Source organism: Mauremys reevesii, linkage group 2 (assembly GCF_016161935.1).
Source record: "Mauremys reevesii isolate NIE-2019 linkage group 2, ASM1616193v1, whole genome shotgun sequence".
Classification (NCBI taxonomy): Eukaryota; Metazoa; Chordata; order Testudines; family Geoemydidae; genus Mauremys; species Mauremys reevesii.
The window spans coordinates 129,794,698-129,812,934 of NC_052624.1; the positions used below are offsets into that span (position 1 = coordinate 129,794,698).

At 46.8% G+C, this 18,237-nt stretch overlaps 1 protein-coding gene across 6 annotated transcripts in view; it reads right to left on the reverse strand.

Moving 5' to 3' along the window:
• The window catches only part of LOC120399069 (death associated protein), an 86,399-nt gene that overhangs the window by 61,886 nt on the left and 6,276 nt on the right, over positions 1-18,237 (reverse strand). The window contains exon 1 of one of the 6 annotated variants that reach the window (XM_039526956.1): positions 10,785-10,942. The exons of 1 other annotated variant lie outside the window; for it this stretch is intronic. In XM_039526956.1, coding sequence (XP_039382890.1) covers positions 10,785-10,839 — 55 coding nt within the window. In that variant the 5' untranslated portion in view covers positions 10,840-10,942. Of the gene's footprint in view, positions 1-1,104; positions 1,217-1,607; positions 1,666-9,967; positions 10,002-10,272; positions 10,430-10,784; positions 10,943-18,237 lie in introns of those variants that run through there. 4 more of the 6 variants (XM_039526952.1, XM_039526957.1, XM_039526954.1 and 1 more) reach the window with 4 other exon arrangements.

Sequence of the window (18,237 nt, forward strand, 5' to 3'; positions counted from 1 at the left end):
TGCCATTCCAAATAAAATGTATACACAAAATCAACTTAAAACTTTTTTCTTTCTTTTTCTTTTTTTTTCTTTTCTTAGAATAACATTACCAAAAAAGTTTAAAGGCACTCTCCATTCACCTTTGGTGCAAACTTGTGTGTTTCTAAAATACAAAACAGACTAACTCTTACAAATTTATCATGAGAGATGAGATTTCTAAGTAAAATTAAACCTCACCTATGATCTTGCAATAGAACTCTCATATGTCAATACATGTGGGAGAGTAGGCAACACTAATTGTCACATGCATACACCCTGGGGATGGGCAGGGGGAGTTTAAAAAAAAGAAGAGAAAAAAATCTTATAATTTTTTTGAGGGGGACCGAATCACCATTTTTGATCTCCTGAAGCTGGCAATGCTGATTACCAAACCTCAAACCCAACAGAAGTTTTCTCATGATTTACTTTTAGTCCAAATAGAAACAAAGGCCTTGTCTACACTGGCAAGTTTCCACGCAATAAAGCAGCTTTCTGCACTGTAACTCCCGAGGTGTACGCTGCAAACCATTTAGTGTGCAGAAACGGCGCACTTGCAGTGCTGTAAACAAACAAAAAAACCCCACCACACCCACCACCCCAATGAGAGGGGTACAGCTTTCTGTGCCGGGGGTACGGGGTCGCGGTGCCAGTGTAGACACCCTGGTCGATTACAGTGCTGTGATTGGCCTCCGGGAGGTGTCCCACAATGCCTATTTTCGCCTCTCTGGTCATCAGTTTGAAATCTACTGCCCTGTCCTCAGGTGACCAACCGTCATCCCCACCCTGTAAATTCCTTTGGAATTTTGAAAGTCCCCTTCCTGTTTGCTTGGTGACACATGCAGTGGTCTCAGCACATCTTTCCAGGTAACCATGCCTGCTCCACGCACCAGGCGATTTCCTGCTTGGAGCAATGGTGAGCTACTGGACCTCATCAGCATTTGGGTAGAGGAGGCTGTCCAGTCCCAGCTGCGCTCCAGCAATAGGAATTATACTTATGGACAGATTTCACGATGCATGATGGAAAGGGACCATGACCAGGACACACTGCAGTGAAAAGTCAAAGTGAAGGAGCTGCGGGACACCTACCACCAGGCGCGGGAGGCAAACCGCCACTCCGGTGCTGTGCCCACGAGCTACTGGTTCTACAAAGAGCTGGACACAATATTCGGCAGCGACCCCACATCCACTGCAAAGGCCACTGTGGATACTTTGGTGGCTCGCATGCCAATTGAGAGTGGACCGAGCCAGGAGGAGGAAATCTTGGATGAGAATGTGGAGGGGGACCCAGAAGTAGAGGACAATTCAGAGGTCAGAGATGCATGTAGCCAGGAGCTCTTTCCAACCCCAGAGGAGGCTAGCCAGTCACAGGTGCCGGATCTTGGCAAAGCAAAAACCGGAGAGGAAGCCCCTGGTAAGTGGATTTGATTTTGGGAATCGCAGAAGCGAGTTTTTGGGGGCAGAAGAGTTGCAGAAAGTAGGCTGTTGATTGACTCCCTCACTTCATGGGAATCTGCCTCAGATCTCCAGGAAACTTTCATGAAGACACTGGGCAAGCCGCTGCCGCAGGTTCTTTGGCAGAGCTGCTTTACCATTAATAGGGCAAGAAACAACTTTCCTGCGCCACTCTGCCATCACGGGGGGGTGGAGGGGGGAAGGAATCATTGCTGCACACATGCAAGCTGCAATAAGGGCCAGGGGCAGAAGCTGCAGTCTCAGAGAAGACGCTTCCTTGATTCCCTGCTCACCCTCAGCAGCAAGGTATCGTCCATAATCAGTACAGCCTGTGGAAAATGTGGACACAAGAATGATTATTAGCACCCCACTACAGTGCTGGCTCTCCCCAACAGCCAAGTGATCAGTGTACAGTAGGGTCCGGGAACACTGATTTACCCTGCGGCTACTCACCATTTTGGGGGTCCTATGGCTCATGTGCGCTTGCCTGGGGTCAGCTAGTTAGTGACAGCTGTGTGAGTGCTGGCTGTGTTTTAAAGTACTGAATCAGTGTTCTCTGTGTTGTAAACAATACTGTTTCTATAAAATGTTGCATTTAAACTTCACAGAGATGACCTTGGGAGGCCAACCTCCCTTATCGGCGGCAGAACAGCTGCACAGAATTAGAAAGCGGCCACAAAGAACTAAGGACTTTCTCTGTGAGGTTCTGATGCACTCCGTCACTGAAAAGAGGAATTGAAGGAGTGGCAGGACTGCGAGAAGAGGGACCGAATGGAGAATGCAGCACACCAGAAGGAAGCCACAGAGCGGCTCTTAAACGTTATGGAACGACAAGTGGACACAGTCCAGGTGATACTAGCTCTTCAAACTGAGCAGCTCCGCGCCTGCCCTCCCCTGCAGCCGCTGTCACAAAACACACTTTCCCATGCACCCACCCACACACACCGCCAACATGTTATCATCAACATCCTGCGCTCCAGTCTCTACCCCGCAGCATTCCACTCCTCCCACCTCACAGTCCAGCAGTGTGGACTCCCACTACCCACTGCACTGAACACCCATCCCTCTTCAGTTTGGCCCTGCTGAAGTACAGTACCCGTTGCATTGTGCTCCAAAGGAGAAGGCTGGACATACACAAATCTGTAGCTGTCCCAGGACCCCTCCTCCTCTGGAGACCTTCCCTTCCCCCATACCTCTCCCTGCTGATATATTTTTGTTGTTCGATTCTCTCCTCTGGTTGAGGTCTTTTAATAAAGCAATCTTTACTCTATTAAGTGAAAGCAAGAAAAGCACTGCAAAGCAACATTAAATTATGTTAACCCCCCTTATTGCATCATGTGCACCAGTCACCTCTTAGCATTACAAGCACTGCAATCTCAAGCACAGCAGCAAGTATTAGTGGCTTTCAGCTTCAAATTGCTGCCTCAAGGCATCCCTGATCCTTATGGCCCTACACTGTGCTCCTCTAATAGCCCTAGTCTCTGGCTGTTCAAACTCAACCTTCAGGCGCGGAGCCGCTGCAGTCCAGTCCTGAGCGAAGCTTTCATCCTTCCCGTCACAAATATTATGGAGTATACAGCACATGGCTATAAGCATAGGAATATTGCCATTGGCCAGGTCCAGCTTCCCATGCAGTCAGTGCCAGCGGGCTTTTAAACAGCCAAAAGCACAGTCATTCTGCCCTTGCCCAGCCTGGTGTTGAACTGCTCCTTGCTGCTGTCAAGGCGCCCTGTGTATGGCTTCATAAGCCACGGCATTAAGGGGTAGGCGGGTACTCCCAGGATCACAATCGGCATCTCAACTTCGCCAACGGTGATCTTCTGGTCCTGGAAGAAAGTCCCTGCTTGCAGTTTCCTGAACATGCCAGTGTTCCGAAAGATGCCCGAGTCATGCACCTTTCCGGATCAGCCTGCGTTAATATCTGTGAAACGTTGACAGTGATTCACAAGCACCTGGAGAACCCTTGAGAAATACCCCTTCCGATTAATGTATTCGGTGGCTATGTGGCCTGATGTTAGAATTGGAATATGCGTGTCATCTATCGTCTCTCCATAGTTAGGGAAGCCCATTTGCAAAGCCATCCATGCATGTTGCCCAGAGTCAGTGTCTTTCGGAGCAGAATGCAATGAATGGCCCTGCACACTACCATCAACACAAGTCCAATGGTAGACTTTCCCATGCCGAACTGGTTAGCGACCAATCAGTAGCAGTCTGGAGTAACCAGCTTCCACAGTGCAATTGCCACATGCTTCTCCAATGGCAGGGCAGCTCTCATTCTCGTGTCCTTGTGTCGCAGGGCTGGGGTGAGCTCATCACACAGTCCCATGAATGTGGCTTTCCTCATCCAAAAGTTCTGCAGCCACTGCTTGTCATCCCAGACGTGCATGACAATGTGATCCCACCTCTCAGTGCTTGTTTCCTGAGCCCAAAAGCGGCATTCCACTGTGGTCAGCACCTCTGAATGCCACAAGGAATCTCATGTTGTAGCTACTACCGGTGACGAGATCAATGTCGCACTCCTCTTGCTTTTGTACTTTAAGAAGTAACTCCCCTGCCACTCATGACGTGTTAGTTGGAGCGAGCAGTATACTGGAAGGGGGAGGGATAGCTCAAACCACTGAGCATTAGCCTGCCAAACCCAGGGTTGTGAGCTCAACCCTTGAGGGGACCATTTAGGGATCTGTCAGGACGGTACTTGGTCCTGCTGTGAAGGCAGGGGACTGGACTCAATGATCTTTCAAGGTCCCTTCCAGCTCTATGAGATATACCTATCTCCATATTAAAAATCCATTCCTGCAGACCAAAGAGGCAGAGTGCATAGCACTCAAACCATTGAAAGATGGTGCCAAATGTAGACAGAATCCCAGGGCACTGGGACAGGACCCAGGATGCCCTGTGACCCCCTTCCCACAACTCTTAGCGGCAGAAGAGGAAAAGATGCTTTGTGGAATAGCTCCCCAGAGTGCACTGCTCCAAATACCACCACAAGTGCAAACATGCTATTGCACAGGCAGCTGACAGTGTGAACACACAACCGTTTCCCTTCAGCAGTCTCTGAGCAACACTGTAACTCTGCCAGTGTAGACCAGCCCAAAACATTATTTGAAAGTGAAACTCAATTTGTTCATCTTGAGAACCGCAAGGCAGAAACTAAGCTCTGGTTCTGTAATCAGGACTCAAGTGGTCCCAATTTGGGGCCTAAAAGAACAAAGTAGTAAAAATGATTTAAAAAAAATTTTTTTTTCAGTTTTAACATTCTGTAGTGATATTAGTAACTGGTAAAAAAAAATCTACTTGGCTGCAATAAGGTACAAGAATTTTAAGGTTGTAACCATGTCCCTTTAGGAAACAGGTTCCAAATTATATTACAATCAATAGTTCCATTAGAAAGCCATTAAAGCAACAGAACACAGAACTTTATGCAAGCACAAAGATTCACAAACTTTTTCATGTGTTTCAGTTGTTGCTATGAAAGAGTTCATTGGATGTTTCAGAGATGCCACAATCTGAATAAACATAATGACTGAACAATCACATCACCCTGAGAGATAGTCAACATTCTGAAGACAAGTACAGTAACCCCTCACTTGAAGTCATAGAATATCAGGGTTGCCGTCTTGGTTAATGTTGTTGCGTCGCTGATCAATTAGGGAACATGCTTGTTTAAAGTTGTGCAATGCTCCCTTCTAACGTTGTTTGGCAGCCGCCTACTTTGTCCACTGCTTGCAGGAAGAGCAGCCCGTTGGAGCTAGCTGGTGGGGGCTTGGAACCAGGGTGGACTGGTAGCTCCCATCAGCTCCCTGCTCACGGTGCAGCAGCTGCCCAGTAGGCTAGCAATTGCATCTGTCCCTCCTCCCACTGCCATGTGTTGTTCCTGCCCTCTGCCTTGGAGCTGCTCCCCAAGACTCCTGCTTGCTGTGCGGGGGTGAGGGGAGGGAGGAAGAAGAGGGGGACTGATGTCAATTAGCACTAAATTTGGCTGGGTCAGGCTCTTTCTCCACTTTCATTACAAAGTCAGGCTATTGGTCACTGTTCTCTGCTGGATTATTACTGGGAGTATTCACACAACAACAAACATACCCCACCATTTTAATCTGTGTCCTGACTAGTGTAGTAAATTTTCTTTGGCAGTGTGGAAGAAAGAGAACCAAGTGCCATAGTAGTCTATGTACGTCCAAGATTTTAAATTTAAAAACAGTAATTTTTTTGTGCCCCAAAATCTTACATAACTTTCTGACCCAATCACTAAACTCAGTTTTCTTGGGTTTCCACTTTTTTTGGAATCTGCCTCAAGCTGCAAAGAGAGGATCAGCAAGGGAGGCCACCTAGTTCTAGGTGTGACATAAGCAAGGAAAGTCCAAGTGGCTCTTATGAACCCTTTGGGGAAAAAAAGCAGGGTTCCGTTTGTTCAGTTTCTGGAGTAAGAAGCTGATTTGATTTTAACAGCAATGCCTTGCATTCTCCCCAAGAGGCAGGAAAGATCATGTATTTTTAATACAGAGTAAGGTCTGTTGTACGTTCCTTGCCAAGCAAGATTGTTCCAGATATACTGTTGGATCGTTTAGGCAATGCTCTAAAGTAGGGATGCTTGTTGGAGCTCTGGAACCAGTACAGATTCTAGTTTTGTTCACCATTACTCAGTGGGTGGGCTGGTTTTGTAGCTGTGGGCCGTTTGTTGAAGTCTGAGAGAGATCATGCTAACATATTTGATTCTTCTTCTTGATATCTACCAGAGGCTCCCCGGTAATCTCAGCTCCATTACTATTCACAGCTTAGTACATTTTAGACTGTTGATATGCAAAGTCTGGGCCTAATCTTGTATTCATTGGGCATCCACAAGTCTGAAGGAAGTCACTGGGTGCCCAGGAACATTAATGTAGGCCATAAAGTCTTAGCATTTGACAGTTTTCCTTGCAAGTAACCCTGAATATTTATATGTATTTAAAATTAATTTCACACAAACTATATGGTAATGATTCCAGCCCAAGGTTAAATTGAACTGACATGAGGAAAAGAAATGTATTCTATTAAAAGTTCATTAAATATACTCTTACTTTGTATGTTTTTGGGTCAGCATTTATTAAGTTAATATTGAGAGAAAAATGAAAGGTTTGGAAACTTATGAAAATGTTACTAGATACAGGTTTATTGTTTCCTGTCAGTATTCTAGCAGGCAGCTGGAATTTAAAAAAATGTTTTAGTTCAGAGTTTCAAAAATACACTGTCCCCACACACCACAATTCTTCACTTACCCTGTTGATGTTAAAAAAAAAGAGTAATTATGATGTCATAGTTACATTCTTTACAGTGAATGTCAAATACACCAACCAACACAGCTTCAAATATAATATAGATACACTAAACTTACCGACAGATATCCAGATATATAGAGAGACCTCAACTTGAAATCTAAACAGGTTTTTTTAAATGAAAGAGTTCAGAGTAATGTCAGGCACTGTTCCCAATGTCCCCAGCTCCAATTCGTGGTTTTACCATTTCATTAACCCCCATCTTTTCAAATGCTTCCTCTGGCCCTATTGGTGTGTGAAAGGCCCACAAACAGGGGAAATGGAACAACTATGAGGACCTGGAGAGGCCAGGTCCAACAGTGATACATTTGAATATGCTGAACTTATGAAGCCTCTCCTAATAATTATTTTCTAAGGTCGAAATCTTGCCTTTGGTTATGAGCACCCAACTCCCAATTAATGGAATTGTGCTTGTGTATAACTATGGGCAGAATCTGGCTCACAGTCAAGTCTTAATTATTTTTAATTTACTTATTTTTTCTGAACTATTAGAGTAAACCCCCAGTGGGCCCCTTTACATCATTAAGTGTAGTAAAATAATAAGTTCTCTTAAGCACGGTGTAATAAAATAAGATTCCTCTATTGACAACTTGGTAGGGCTAATTCCTAGCAATGTAATTTAAAAATGCTATCCCATTTATTTATATATAGTCTCTGTCAGGAATCAGAGCCTGCTGCAGCCCCAGTTCCTGGACAAATTTAACCAGTGCAGCTGGCCTGTAGTAGGAGGCCTGATTGGTGGGAAGAGTCAGCAGACCGGCTCTTAAGCACTGCTACAGTAGTTCAGTTGCTGCTCCAAGCATTTATCCATGGCTGAGATGTCTCCTGGTCCCACCTTTGTCCCATTCCAGGTAACTTGACTCTGACCCTGGGGTCCTGTTCCTGGCTACCCACTGCTGCTCTAACCACTAGACATGACCACCCATGTCTGGTCTCTGACAGTCTCTCATTAAAACCACAAATCTCTATTTTATTAATGTTAGTTTGTAAATTATCACTTCAATTTTTTAAATCATGAAACTAGATAGCTCAGCATTTAGAGAATTAGATCCTTATATCAGGTACACCACTGACAATCTACTGGATGTCCACTAGCGTCAATGGAATTACTGCGGATATTCTCCAGTGTCAGAAGAGATGGAAATATGGCCCGCAGCCTCTCACCTCTGTCAATGGTTCAAAACCATCCTCTGTTAGAAGTGACTCAAAGTCTATAAGCAGACAACTGTTCAGGGGCTCAGACAGAATGAACCAGTGGTCTAATTCCAAGGCCTAGTAAACAGATGTCCATGCAACAATGGAATTGCTGTAAGTCTCAACAGAGCCGCCAAAATCTGAATAGGCACAATGATTAAACAACCTCTTCACCTCTAGAGTAGGTGCCTCAAAAAACAAACCAAAAAAAGTTAAAGCACCCTGTCAGCAAGATCAGGGGAAGCTTGCACTCCTGATGTCTGTGTTGCAGCTGTTCTAGGGATAGAGAGAGGTTAAAAGACAAATGTAGTCTCTATGATGTCACTCACACCTTCCACAGGTATTACAGTAAAAACATTTAATGCCAGCCAATCAGCTGAAACATGTATTATACTTAATTTGTCATTATACCATACATGTTGCTTGTTTCCAATGGGAGCTGCTGGGTGCTCAATCAACACTTCTGAAAAACAGGTCCCTTATTTATAAAATAGATTTTGAAAACAAATTTTGGAAAAACCCATCCTTCACCCCACCCTTTTTTTCTTTTTTCTTTAAATTAATACCTTGGACACAAGCGTTAGCAAAACCAAAACGTCAAACAGTCTGATCAAAAATTTCTTCCACTGTTCAGCTTTTTACTCTCTTGGCTCCTTGATGTTTTCATTTTCCTAATTCTCTAGTCAGCATCTTCCATACAATGCATAATTTGAATTTCTGATGTTTTGTTTCTATTTTACAAAAAAACCTACACATGAACATTCACTCTTCAGACTCTGTATACATCATAAAGCAGCAAAATAGAACCCAAATTTGCTTAAATTCATCACCATTTACCTTTGAGGCATAATGTCTTTATACAATAATTAAGTATTCAATTTTGTCACTGAGGTCACAGACTCTGTGATTATAACGGACCTTTGTGACTTCTTCAGCTTCAGCCTCATGCAGCAGCTGTCAGTCCCCCCTCACCCGCCAATGCCCCTATGGCCAGGTCATGGGCTTCTGTGAATGTCTGTTTATTGCCCATAACCAGTCCATGACTCGTGAAAAATTCCTGAGACAAAATCTTAAACATTAACAATAATGGTACTGCAAGACACTCAAATTATAATTTTATTCCTACTGGCTAGAAGACAGAATTATTAAACCAATCTGGTGAATAAAAGGTTGCCAAGAAACACTGAGCTGAAACTTTAGTACCATCTTTAACAACACATACACACACACACCCCTCTCTCTCTCTGGAAGAAGACATTTTAAAGGTTGCTTCTCACCTAGGATCCAAAGCACCCCTTGAGAGATAGCTAGGTGAGGAGAGCAGGAAGAATTGCTTATTGTGGGTGATAATAAAAGCCCACTATGCAGAGCGGGGCTCTGCAGCTTTGGAGGGGATGCAATGGTGCTCAGATGTAGGCACACTGCATTACTATGTAGGAACCCCACAGACCTAAGTGTAGGGGTTAATGCTTCTCCTAAAAAGTATTAATTTCTGCTCCCTGTTTATCCTCAAACAGGCATTGTTGTGCCAACACCAATTGAAGAGTCTTGTGACCTGGCAATAAAGCAGCCCCCACCCACTTTTTTTCTTTATTATTTGTATCATCACAGCCCTTTCCCCCCCTCCAGTCTCCACAATTTATTAGGACTAGAAACACTGGGTCTGATTCTCTGCTATCTTAAAACCTGTACTGTCATGTACCCCTGTGTAAAAATGTGTAAAAGCACTACTAAATCACAACAGTGCAGTGTTTTACACTCAAGTCGCACTGGTGCAAATGGCAAAACAAGGTAGTGAAGAATTAGGCTCTATGTTTCCCGCTTCTCATTTTGTCCCTTCCCCATGAAAGGAGCACATGATTAAGTCAACACTAGAAGGCTGTTTCTTGGGCCCTCCTCCATCCCCTTTCCATGGGTTTTTCTGCATAAGGGTAAAATATCTCCCTCAACAGGAAAAAAGCAGAGATAAAGCTCATCCATGCTCAGCAACTAACCTGGAAAGTCAAACAGCATGCACCCAGCCAGGCATTACTTGTCCGTACAAAACTTATCTGGGAAAAGAAGAAAGTGAGCCACGTTGGACTCAGAAATTCAGTTCTTGTTTCCAGCACAGACTGCTCAGGACAACAAAAAGAAGTGTAACGAGCGCACAAGCTGGAACTGAAGATTTGAATGGGGGGCCACGTCTGCTCCGTAATGGCATCGAGCAAGAGGAGTCGATTAGGACTTTGTTTTGCACAAGTGTTTAAGTCTGATAAGAATAAAATCTCTCTCTCCACATCTGCATACACACACCTACCCCTGCCCACAGATCCACTAGGACTCGGGGGTGGGGGGGCAGCCCTGAGGCTGCTGCTCAGCACTCGCACAGGGATCGGCTTCTTCAAATCGCTGGGCGGACAGGAACCAACCTGCTGCCAAGTGCGCACGTTTGTTACCATCGACAGGCCAGGCGGCGCCCCCAGCCGCCCAGCACCAACACCGCCTCCGGGTTCACGGAGAGCTGCGAGCGGTGCCTACGTGGCCGCTGGGGTGACAAAGTCCCACCTCAGCAGCAGCAGCCGCCGCCCGACGCGGCGCTTGGCCGCAAGGCAGCGAGCTGCTGCGCGCTCCGCTCGGCCTGGGCCCGGGCTGCTGGCGGGGCCGGGCCAAAGCCACGTAACGCCGGGCCCGGGGGAGCGCGGGGATCTGGCCTTGGCGAGGGCGGCAGGGGCTTGGCTCCGCGCAACCCCCCGCCAAGCGCCGCGAGCCGGGCGAGGCTCCCGCGGCCGGGGCGGGGCGGGGTGGGTGTGGGTGTGGGGGGGGCAGTACCGGCAGGGGGGTGTCCGGCCCGAGTCTCGGCTCGCTCCTGGTCAGGCGAAGACATCGCGCTCAGCGCCCCGCGTCCGGCTGCGCAGGGCCGGGGAGTGGCTGCCTCGGGCCCCGCCCCCAGGCTCCGCCGCCCCCCGGCTCCGCCCGCGCTGCCAACGTGGCCGGGCGCTGATGTCAGGACGCCCGGCCCCAGCAGCGCCAGGCGAGGGGCGGGACCCGCTGCGGCGCCGGCTCGCGCCCGCGGGACCCTCCCCCGCCGAGCCCTCCTGCAGGCTCCGGCGCTGGGGCCGGGGGCCAGTGTGAGGAGGCGGGTTACACTGAAAAGGAGCTTAAAAAAATCCAAAGCAGAACTACACCCAGTACATCTGCTCCTGTGCCCGAACCGCTGCCCCGACTGTTACAGGCGATTAACTAATAGGCGGGTAGTAGGGGCAGGGTGTTTTCCCTCTGGAGATTACATAGCAGGAGGGACGGGTTTGAGCCAAGGATGTGAGCTACGCTGTGTAGAGGGATCAAGTCAGATCTACATTTTTTGTAATTGGATGTGCTGCCCCCCTCCCCATAATCAGGGTTTAAATGCTTAGACCTTATTTGCCAGAGCCCCTCAGACCTCCCACCCCACACATCATTCAGGCATCCAAGCTTCAGTCCCACAGGGCATCCACGGGTTTGAAAATATTTACTGAAGCGCCTCTCAGCCCTGCTCCAGGCCTCCAGCTGAATGTATGCCCTGAGCATGATGGTGCCTGAGCACCTCACAGTCTAACGTGACTTCTCTGCTAGGCCTCTACTGTAGACAGACTAGGCCATGGCAACACTAAACAGTAATGTCGATTCAGCTGCAGCACTCAGGCAGGTGAAGCAATGGAGTTAAACTAACCTAACCCTCACCCACACACCTCCTGGCTGTGTGGTGTTCTGTCTGTCCCCTCTAGTAGCACTGAGGCCACTTAGAGATTGAATTAGCTACAGCCATAGCTAAGGGCCAGGTGACATTTAGCTCATGCAGTAGAGGCTCATACACTAACCAATATTGCCTGCCGCAAACTGAGGTCTGCCTGTGTTACACTAACTCAAAGAACGTGTGTGTCAGTGTAGCTACTGCCTCTTAGGGAGATGGATTAACTACAGGGATGGGAGAGATCCCCTCCTGCAGCTGTAGTGAATGGCTACACTGATTTGCTTCAGTTAAGTATAGCCATACCTTTAGGCTATATCTACACAACAAGCACTCCTGTAGCATTCCAGCTGTACTGCTTTATTATAGAGCAAGGATAGGCAAAGTTTTTGGCCTAAGGGCCGCATCTGGGTATGGAAATTATGTGGCAGGCGATGAATGCTCACGAAATTGGGATGTGGGAGAGGGTGTAAACTCTGGCTGGGGGTGCAGGCTTTGGGATGGGGCCAAAATGAGGAGTTCAGAGTGCAGAAGGGGGCTTTGGGCTAGGGCTCTGTCTGGGGGTGCAGGAGGGTGGGCACAAGGGGTTTGGGGCAGGAGGGCAATCAGGGCTGGGGCAGAGGATTGAGGCACTGGAGGGGATCAAGGGTGCAGGCTTCAGGTGGCACTTACCTCAAGCAGCTCCCGGAAGCAGCAGCATGTCCCTCCTACACAGAGGCGTGACCAGGGCTGGCTCCAGGAACCAGCTCAGCAAGCAGGTGCTTGGGGTGGCCAAGGGGAAGGGGTGGCACGTCAGGCTCTTTGGCAGTGGGTCCCTCAGTCCCTCTCTGAGGGAAGGGCCTGCCGCCGAATTAGAAAGTGGTGCGGTGGAGCTGCCGCTGATCACAGCTTTTATTTATTTTTTTCCCACCGCTTGGGGCAGCAAAACCCTAGAGTTGGCCCTGGGCGTGGCCAAGCAGCTCTGCACACAGCCCCAGCTGCAGGTGCTGCCCCTGCACCTCCCTTTTTCCATGGTTGCTGGCCAATGGAAGCTGCGGGGGCAGCACTAGAGGCGGGTACAGCATGTAGAGGCCCCTGGGTGCTCTTATGCATAGGAGCCAGAGAGGGGACATGCAGCTGCTGCTAAGGGAGCCATGGGAAGCCACAGCACATGGAGCAGGGCAAGCCCTGGACCCACTCCCCAGCAGGAGCTCAAGGGCCAGATTAAAACGTCTGAAGGGCTGGATGTGGCCCCCGGGCCGTAGTTTGCCCACCCCGCTAGAACAGTACAGTGACAGAAGTAATTTTTCCATTACTGTAGTAAGTCTACCCCCCTTGAGAGGCATTAAACAAGGTTGACTGGAAGAATTTCTTTCACCTAGCTGCAACTACGGTGGGGTTAGATTGACCTAACTACATTGCAGAGGATGAGACTTTCCTCAGCAATGTAGCTAGGTCAACCTAGATTGCACCCAGCCTAAGTGATTTTCCCAGGGCAATACAGGAAGCCTGTGGCAGAGCAGGGACTGAACTCAGGAACTAAACCTGAGTCAGGGCCTTATCCCAATACTTAAATCAACTTTCTGTGCACCGGACTTCCTTCCAAAGACAGGAGGCAGGCACATTTTGCTCTGAAGCCCTCCCCTGTTTGATGCAAAGGCCATGAAGCCGCCAAGGTCTGTCTGTGTGACTTTCAGATTAGATTGGAATTTTTCACAATTTTCATTTCCCCCCACCCACTTCTTTAACAGTGATCTTTTTGCCAGTGTCAAATGTTAGCCATATATCAACATTAATTGCTTTGCTAAACAACTGTTCTGGCCACTCCATTTTTCCCCCTTCTGACATGTAATCCTTTTAAGCCTATTCATATTACATTTATCAACCAACATCAATTTCACTATACTCAAACAAAATATATTTCCATTGCCTATCAGCAAATTTCTCAAGCAGATTTTTTCTTCTTACTTTGATAACTGAACTTAGTTTGATTCAATCACATGTTAAAATATACAATGTGTTTTAACAGTTATAAAGCTTTAACTAGTTGAATCTCACCATTTACAGTCATTAAATTGTTGTCAGGTCCCCTGCCATCAGTTGTGAACATTTAAAATAAATAGAAATAATGGTTATTTCTAAAACCATCTAATTTTAAGGCCAGAAGGGACCATCATGATCATTAGTCTGACCTCCTACACAATGCAGGCCACAAAACCCACGCACAGCTGTAATAGGTCCAGAACCTCTTGCTGAGTTATTGAAGTCCACAAATCTTGATTTCATGACAAAGTTAGTGAATCCACCATTTCCTCTAGTTTCAAGCCAGCAAGTGACCAGTGCCCCACTGGGGGGGGGGGGCAGATTATAAGAGACCTTGGGAATAGTCTTTCCCCAACCCCAAATATGGCAATCATTTAGACCTTGAGCATGTGGGCAAAACCCACCAGCCAGACTATAGTAATGCTCATGTCTCATCTCCAGCTGTTGTAGATGTTTGCTAATAGCAGTCATGGACTGGCCATAGGCCAGCATAAGGCATCTTATCATCCCATCCCCTCCATAAACTTATCAAGTTCAGTCTTAAAACAAGTTACATTTTTTGCACCCTCTACTCCCCTTGGAAGGCTATTCCAGAACTTGACTGCTCTGATGGTTAGAAAAATGTGTCTAATTTCAAGCCTAGATTTATTGATGGCCAGTTTATATCCATTTGTTTTTGTGCCAACATTAAATAACTCTTCTCCCGCCCTGGTGTTTAGCCCTCTGTTGTATTTAGCGATCAGTCATATCTCCCCTCATCCTTCATTTTGATATGTTAGGCAAGCCAAGCTCCATAAGTCTCCTCATGTAAGGTAATTTCTCCATTCCTCTTATCCTAGTAGCCCTTCTCTGCACCTGTTCCTGTCTTAATTAATCTTACTTAAACATGGGAAACCAGAGTTGCACACACTATTCCAAATGAGGTCTCACCAGTGCTTTGTATAATGGTAATAACATTTTCCCAGTAGAGATAGTGAATAGCTCACCTGATGCACCCATGAATTGCAATAGCCTTTTTCACAGCTACATCATACTGACAGCTCAGAGTCATCCTGTTATTGACCAATGCACCAGGTCTTTCTCCTCCTGTCACTTCCAACTGATACCTCCCCAGTTTATAGAAAAAAAAAAAGGTACTCCCTTTGTGCATTACCTTGCACTGTTAAATTTCATCCCATTTCTATTACTCCAGTTTTCAAGGTTGTCCAGTCTTCTTGTATGATATTCTGGTCCTGTTCTGTATTGGCAATATCTCCCAACATAGTCATCTGCACATTTTATTAGCACACTTCCACTTTTTGTGGAAAGACCATTTGTGACACTGATTGGTCCCCAAGATTGATCCTTGAGGATCTGCACTAGTAACCTCCTTCCAGACTGACAGTTCACCTTTCAGCATGACCCAGTGTAGCCTCCCCTTTAACCAGTTCTTTACCCATTTTTCAATACTCATTAATTCTCATTTTCTCCAATTTAAAAATTCCCCATGTGGAACTGTATCAAATGCTTTACTGAAATCCAGGTATATTAGATCTACTGGCATTTCCTTTGTCTAGGAAGTCAGTTATCTTCTCAAAAGATAGATAGATATCCAGCAAGAAAAAAAAAATTGAATTCTGCCAAGCCAAAATTATAAAATACTGTTTTTCTTCATTTGGTATGATCATTATTGCAGTCCAGCTTTAATATCATGTTTGGATAGCATGCAGCGTAAGCCTTTATGGAATTGTTACAGTAAAATTGTGTACAGAGTTATGTGATTCTGAATCACGTGCCTGTATAATTCAAATATTGCCTTTCATTAATATCTATTACCAATTCACAACTCTGGCTTTATTGTGTTCTGCCAAACCACACACGTTCTTCTAGGACAGGGGCGGGCAAACCTTTTGGCCTGAGAGCCACATCTGGGTAGGAAAATTGTATGGTGGGCCAAAAGTGCTCACAAAATTGGGGGTTGGGGTGCGGGAGGGGCCAGAAATGAGGAGTTCAGAATGCAGGAGGGGGCTCCGGGCAGGGGCAGAGGGTTGCAGTGGGGGGGAGGGGAGGATGAGGGCTATGGGGTGCAGAAGGGTGGGGCCAAGGGGTTCAGAGGGTATAAGTGGGATCAGGGCTGCTCCCAGAAGCAGCAGCAGCATCTCCCCCCTCTGGCTCCTACACAGAGGCACAGCCAGGCAGCTCTATGCACTGCCCTGTCTGCAGGCACCGCCCCTGCAGGGGCGGTGCTTGGGGTGGGGCAGTGTGTGGAGTCCCCTTTCTGCCCCATGCATAGGAGCCAGAGGGGGGACATGCTGCTGCTTCCAGAAGCTGCGTGGACACATAGCACACATAGAATGGGGCAAGCTCCAGACCCCCACTCCCCAGCAGGAGCTCAAGGGCCAGATCAAAATGTCTGAAGGGCTGAATGCATCCCCCGAGCTGTAGTTTGCCCGCCTCTGTTCTAGGAAGTGATATACACAATGCTTACCTTGCTTACTCTTCCCTTGAAGACAGAGTGCTGATGTAATCAGTTTTAAAAGTGATTTTTCAAATATATGTGTTTTTGAAAAAACAAAAATATGCATTGTATTAATTTTAACATTTTGCTCAATGATATTACCAGTATCAGGACAAAAGATTACAAAATACTGTTTTCTTTTCACATTTTGACAAAGAGAAAGGCCAGCACTTGACCAAAATGTAAATGTATACTAGTTACAAATGTAATTTAAAAAAAAAACCCACACATGTATCATTAAAGTTATATCACAAATGATTTCATACATCCATGTGAAGCCACATTTCTAACAACAAACATGGTCACTATTCATGAAAGAACAAAAGGTTAATAACTATAAAAAAGTTGTCTATAACATTTTACTTGGGAAAGAAAATACAAATACATTATACTAAAGTTTAGGCTTTGGCCACTATGCAGATCCAAATTCATACTATTTTTTTTTAAATTAAAAAAAACCCTGTGTGTGTGTGGGGGCGGGTTAACATGGTTAAAACAAGCTACTGGAGACCTGGGGTTCTATTCCTGTCTCTGCCACTTATCTTGTGTATGACCTTGGGCAAGTAGTCACTTTATTTCTCCGGGCCTCTGCTTCCCCTCTCACCATTTGTCTTGTTTATTTAGAGGTCAGGGGTTCTCAAAACTTCTTTGCACCACGACTCCCTTCTGACAACAAAAATTGCTGCATGACCCCAGGAGGTGGGGACCAAAGCCTGAGCCCTGCCACCCCAGGCAGGGAGGCCAGGGCCAAAGCCAGAGGCCCTCTGCTCTGGGGGAAGGGAAGGGCACGCTGTTATATCCTTGGGGGCAGCCAGTTTAGGAAGAAATCACTTGAGGCCAGACAGCAGACAGCTAACAAAACTACCATTTTATTTACAGACACAGAGCTCACTCAACCGGCCGAAACTGGCTGGGCTATCCCCTAATAATCTAACTCAGTTGCCATAGCAACAAAAACCATGACAACCAAATACACAACATATTCCTCCCCACCTAATAAGAACATCCCCTAAATAAAACACACACTAGACTAGACAAGGAGGGTAGACTGCCTCCATTCCCGGCTAAACCCTGGGGATTATTTTGCCCCATAACCGTGGGTTCGCCCTAGCTAAAGATCCAGCCGATGAGGAGGCCTTCTGTCTCTAGGTGGATTACGACGAACTTCTGGTGTTGTTGCACCCGAAAGTACCATGGGCTCAGAGTCCGCAGCACGAACAGGTGAGGAGGTGGTATCAGCTCGTGCTGGGCAAAGGGGTATCACAGCTGCCGGCAGTAATGGAGGATAACAGTCAGGAACAGGTGATTCGGTGTCTCACCAGAAGAGGTGAAGTCAGACCCTCAACTGCAGATGTGTCCTGAGGACTGGCATGACCTGGCAACAGCTGATCTACATGTCGCCGCCAGGTAAGATTCTCTGCAGTCCGGACTGTGTAGGAAACAGGTCCTGTTTGAGTGATGATTGTGGCAGGGACCCATTTAGCTCTGGAAGTATAATTCCGAGCCAAAACTGGCTGTCCCGGGCTAAAGGTTCGGTCTTTTGCTCTGGGTGCCCGTCTGATGACTTGATATTGCTGCTGATGTTGCACAATTTGTCGTGGTTCAGAAGGTTTCAGCAGATCAAAGCAAGTGCGCAGCTGTCGTCCCATCATTAGAAAGGCCGGGGATGCCTGGATCGTAGCATGAGGTGTGTTTCTGTAGGAAAGTAAGAAGGTGTCCAATGCTTTTGAATGGAGTGTTGTCCCCTTGCTGATTTCAAAGCGTGTTTCATTGTCTGCACAAATCTTTCAGCTAATCCATTGGTAGATGGATGATATGGTGCTGACGTGATGTGGTGTATCCCGTTTGCCTTCATAAAATTTTGAAACTCCTGAGAGACGAACTGCGGTCCATTGTCGCTCACAAGTTGTTCTGGCAGACCAAAACGACTAAAGAGTCCTCGTAGTTTTTGGATAGTACTCTCTGCAGTAGTGGACTGCATTATAGAGACTTCTGGCCATTTAGAATGGGCATCTACTGCCACCAAGAACATGCTT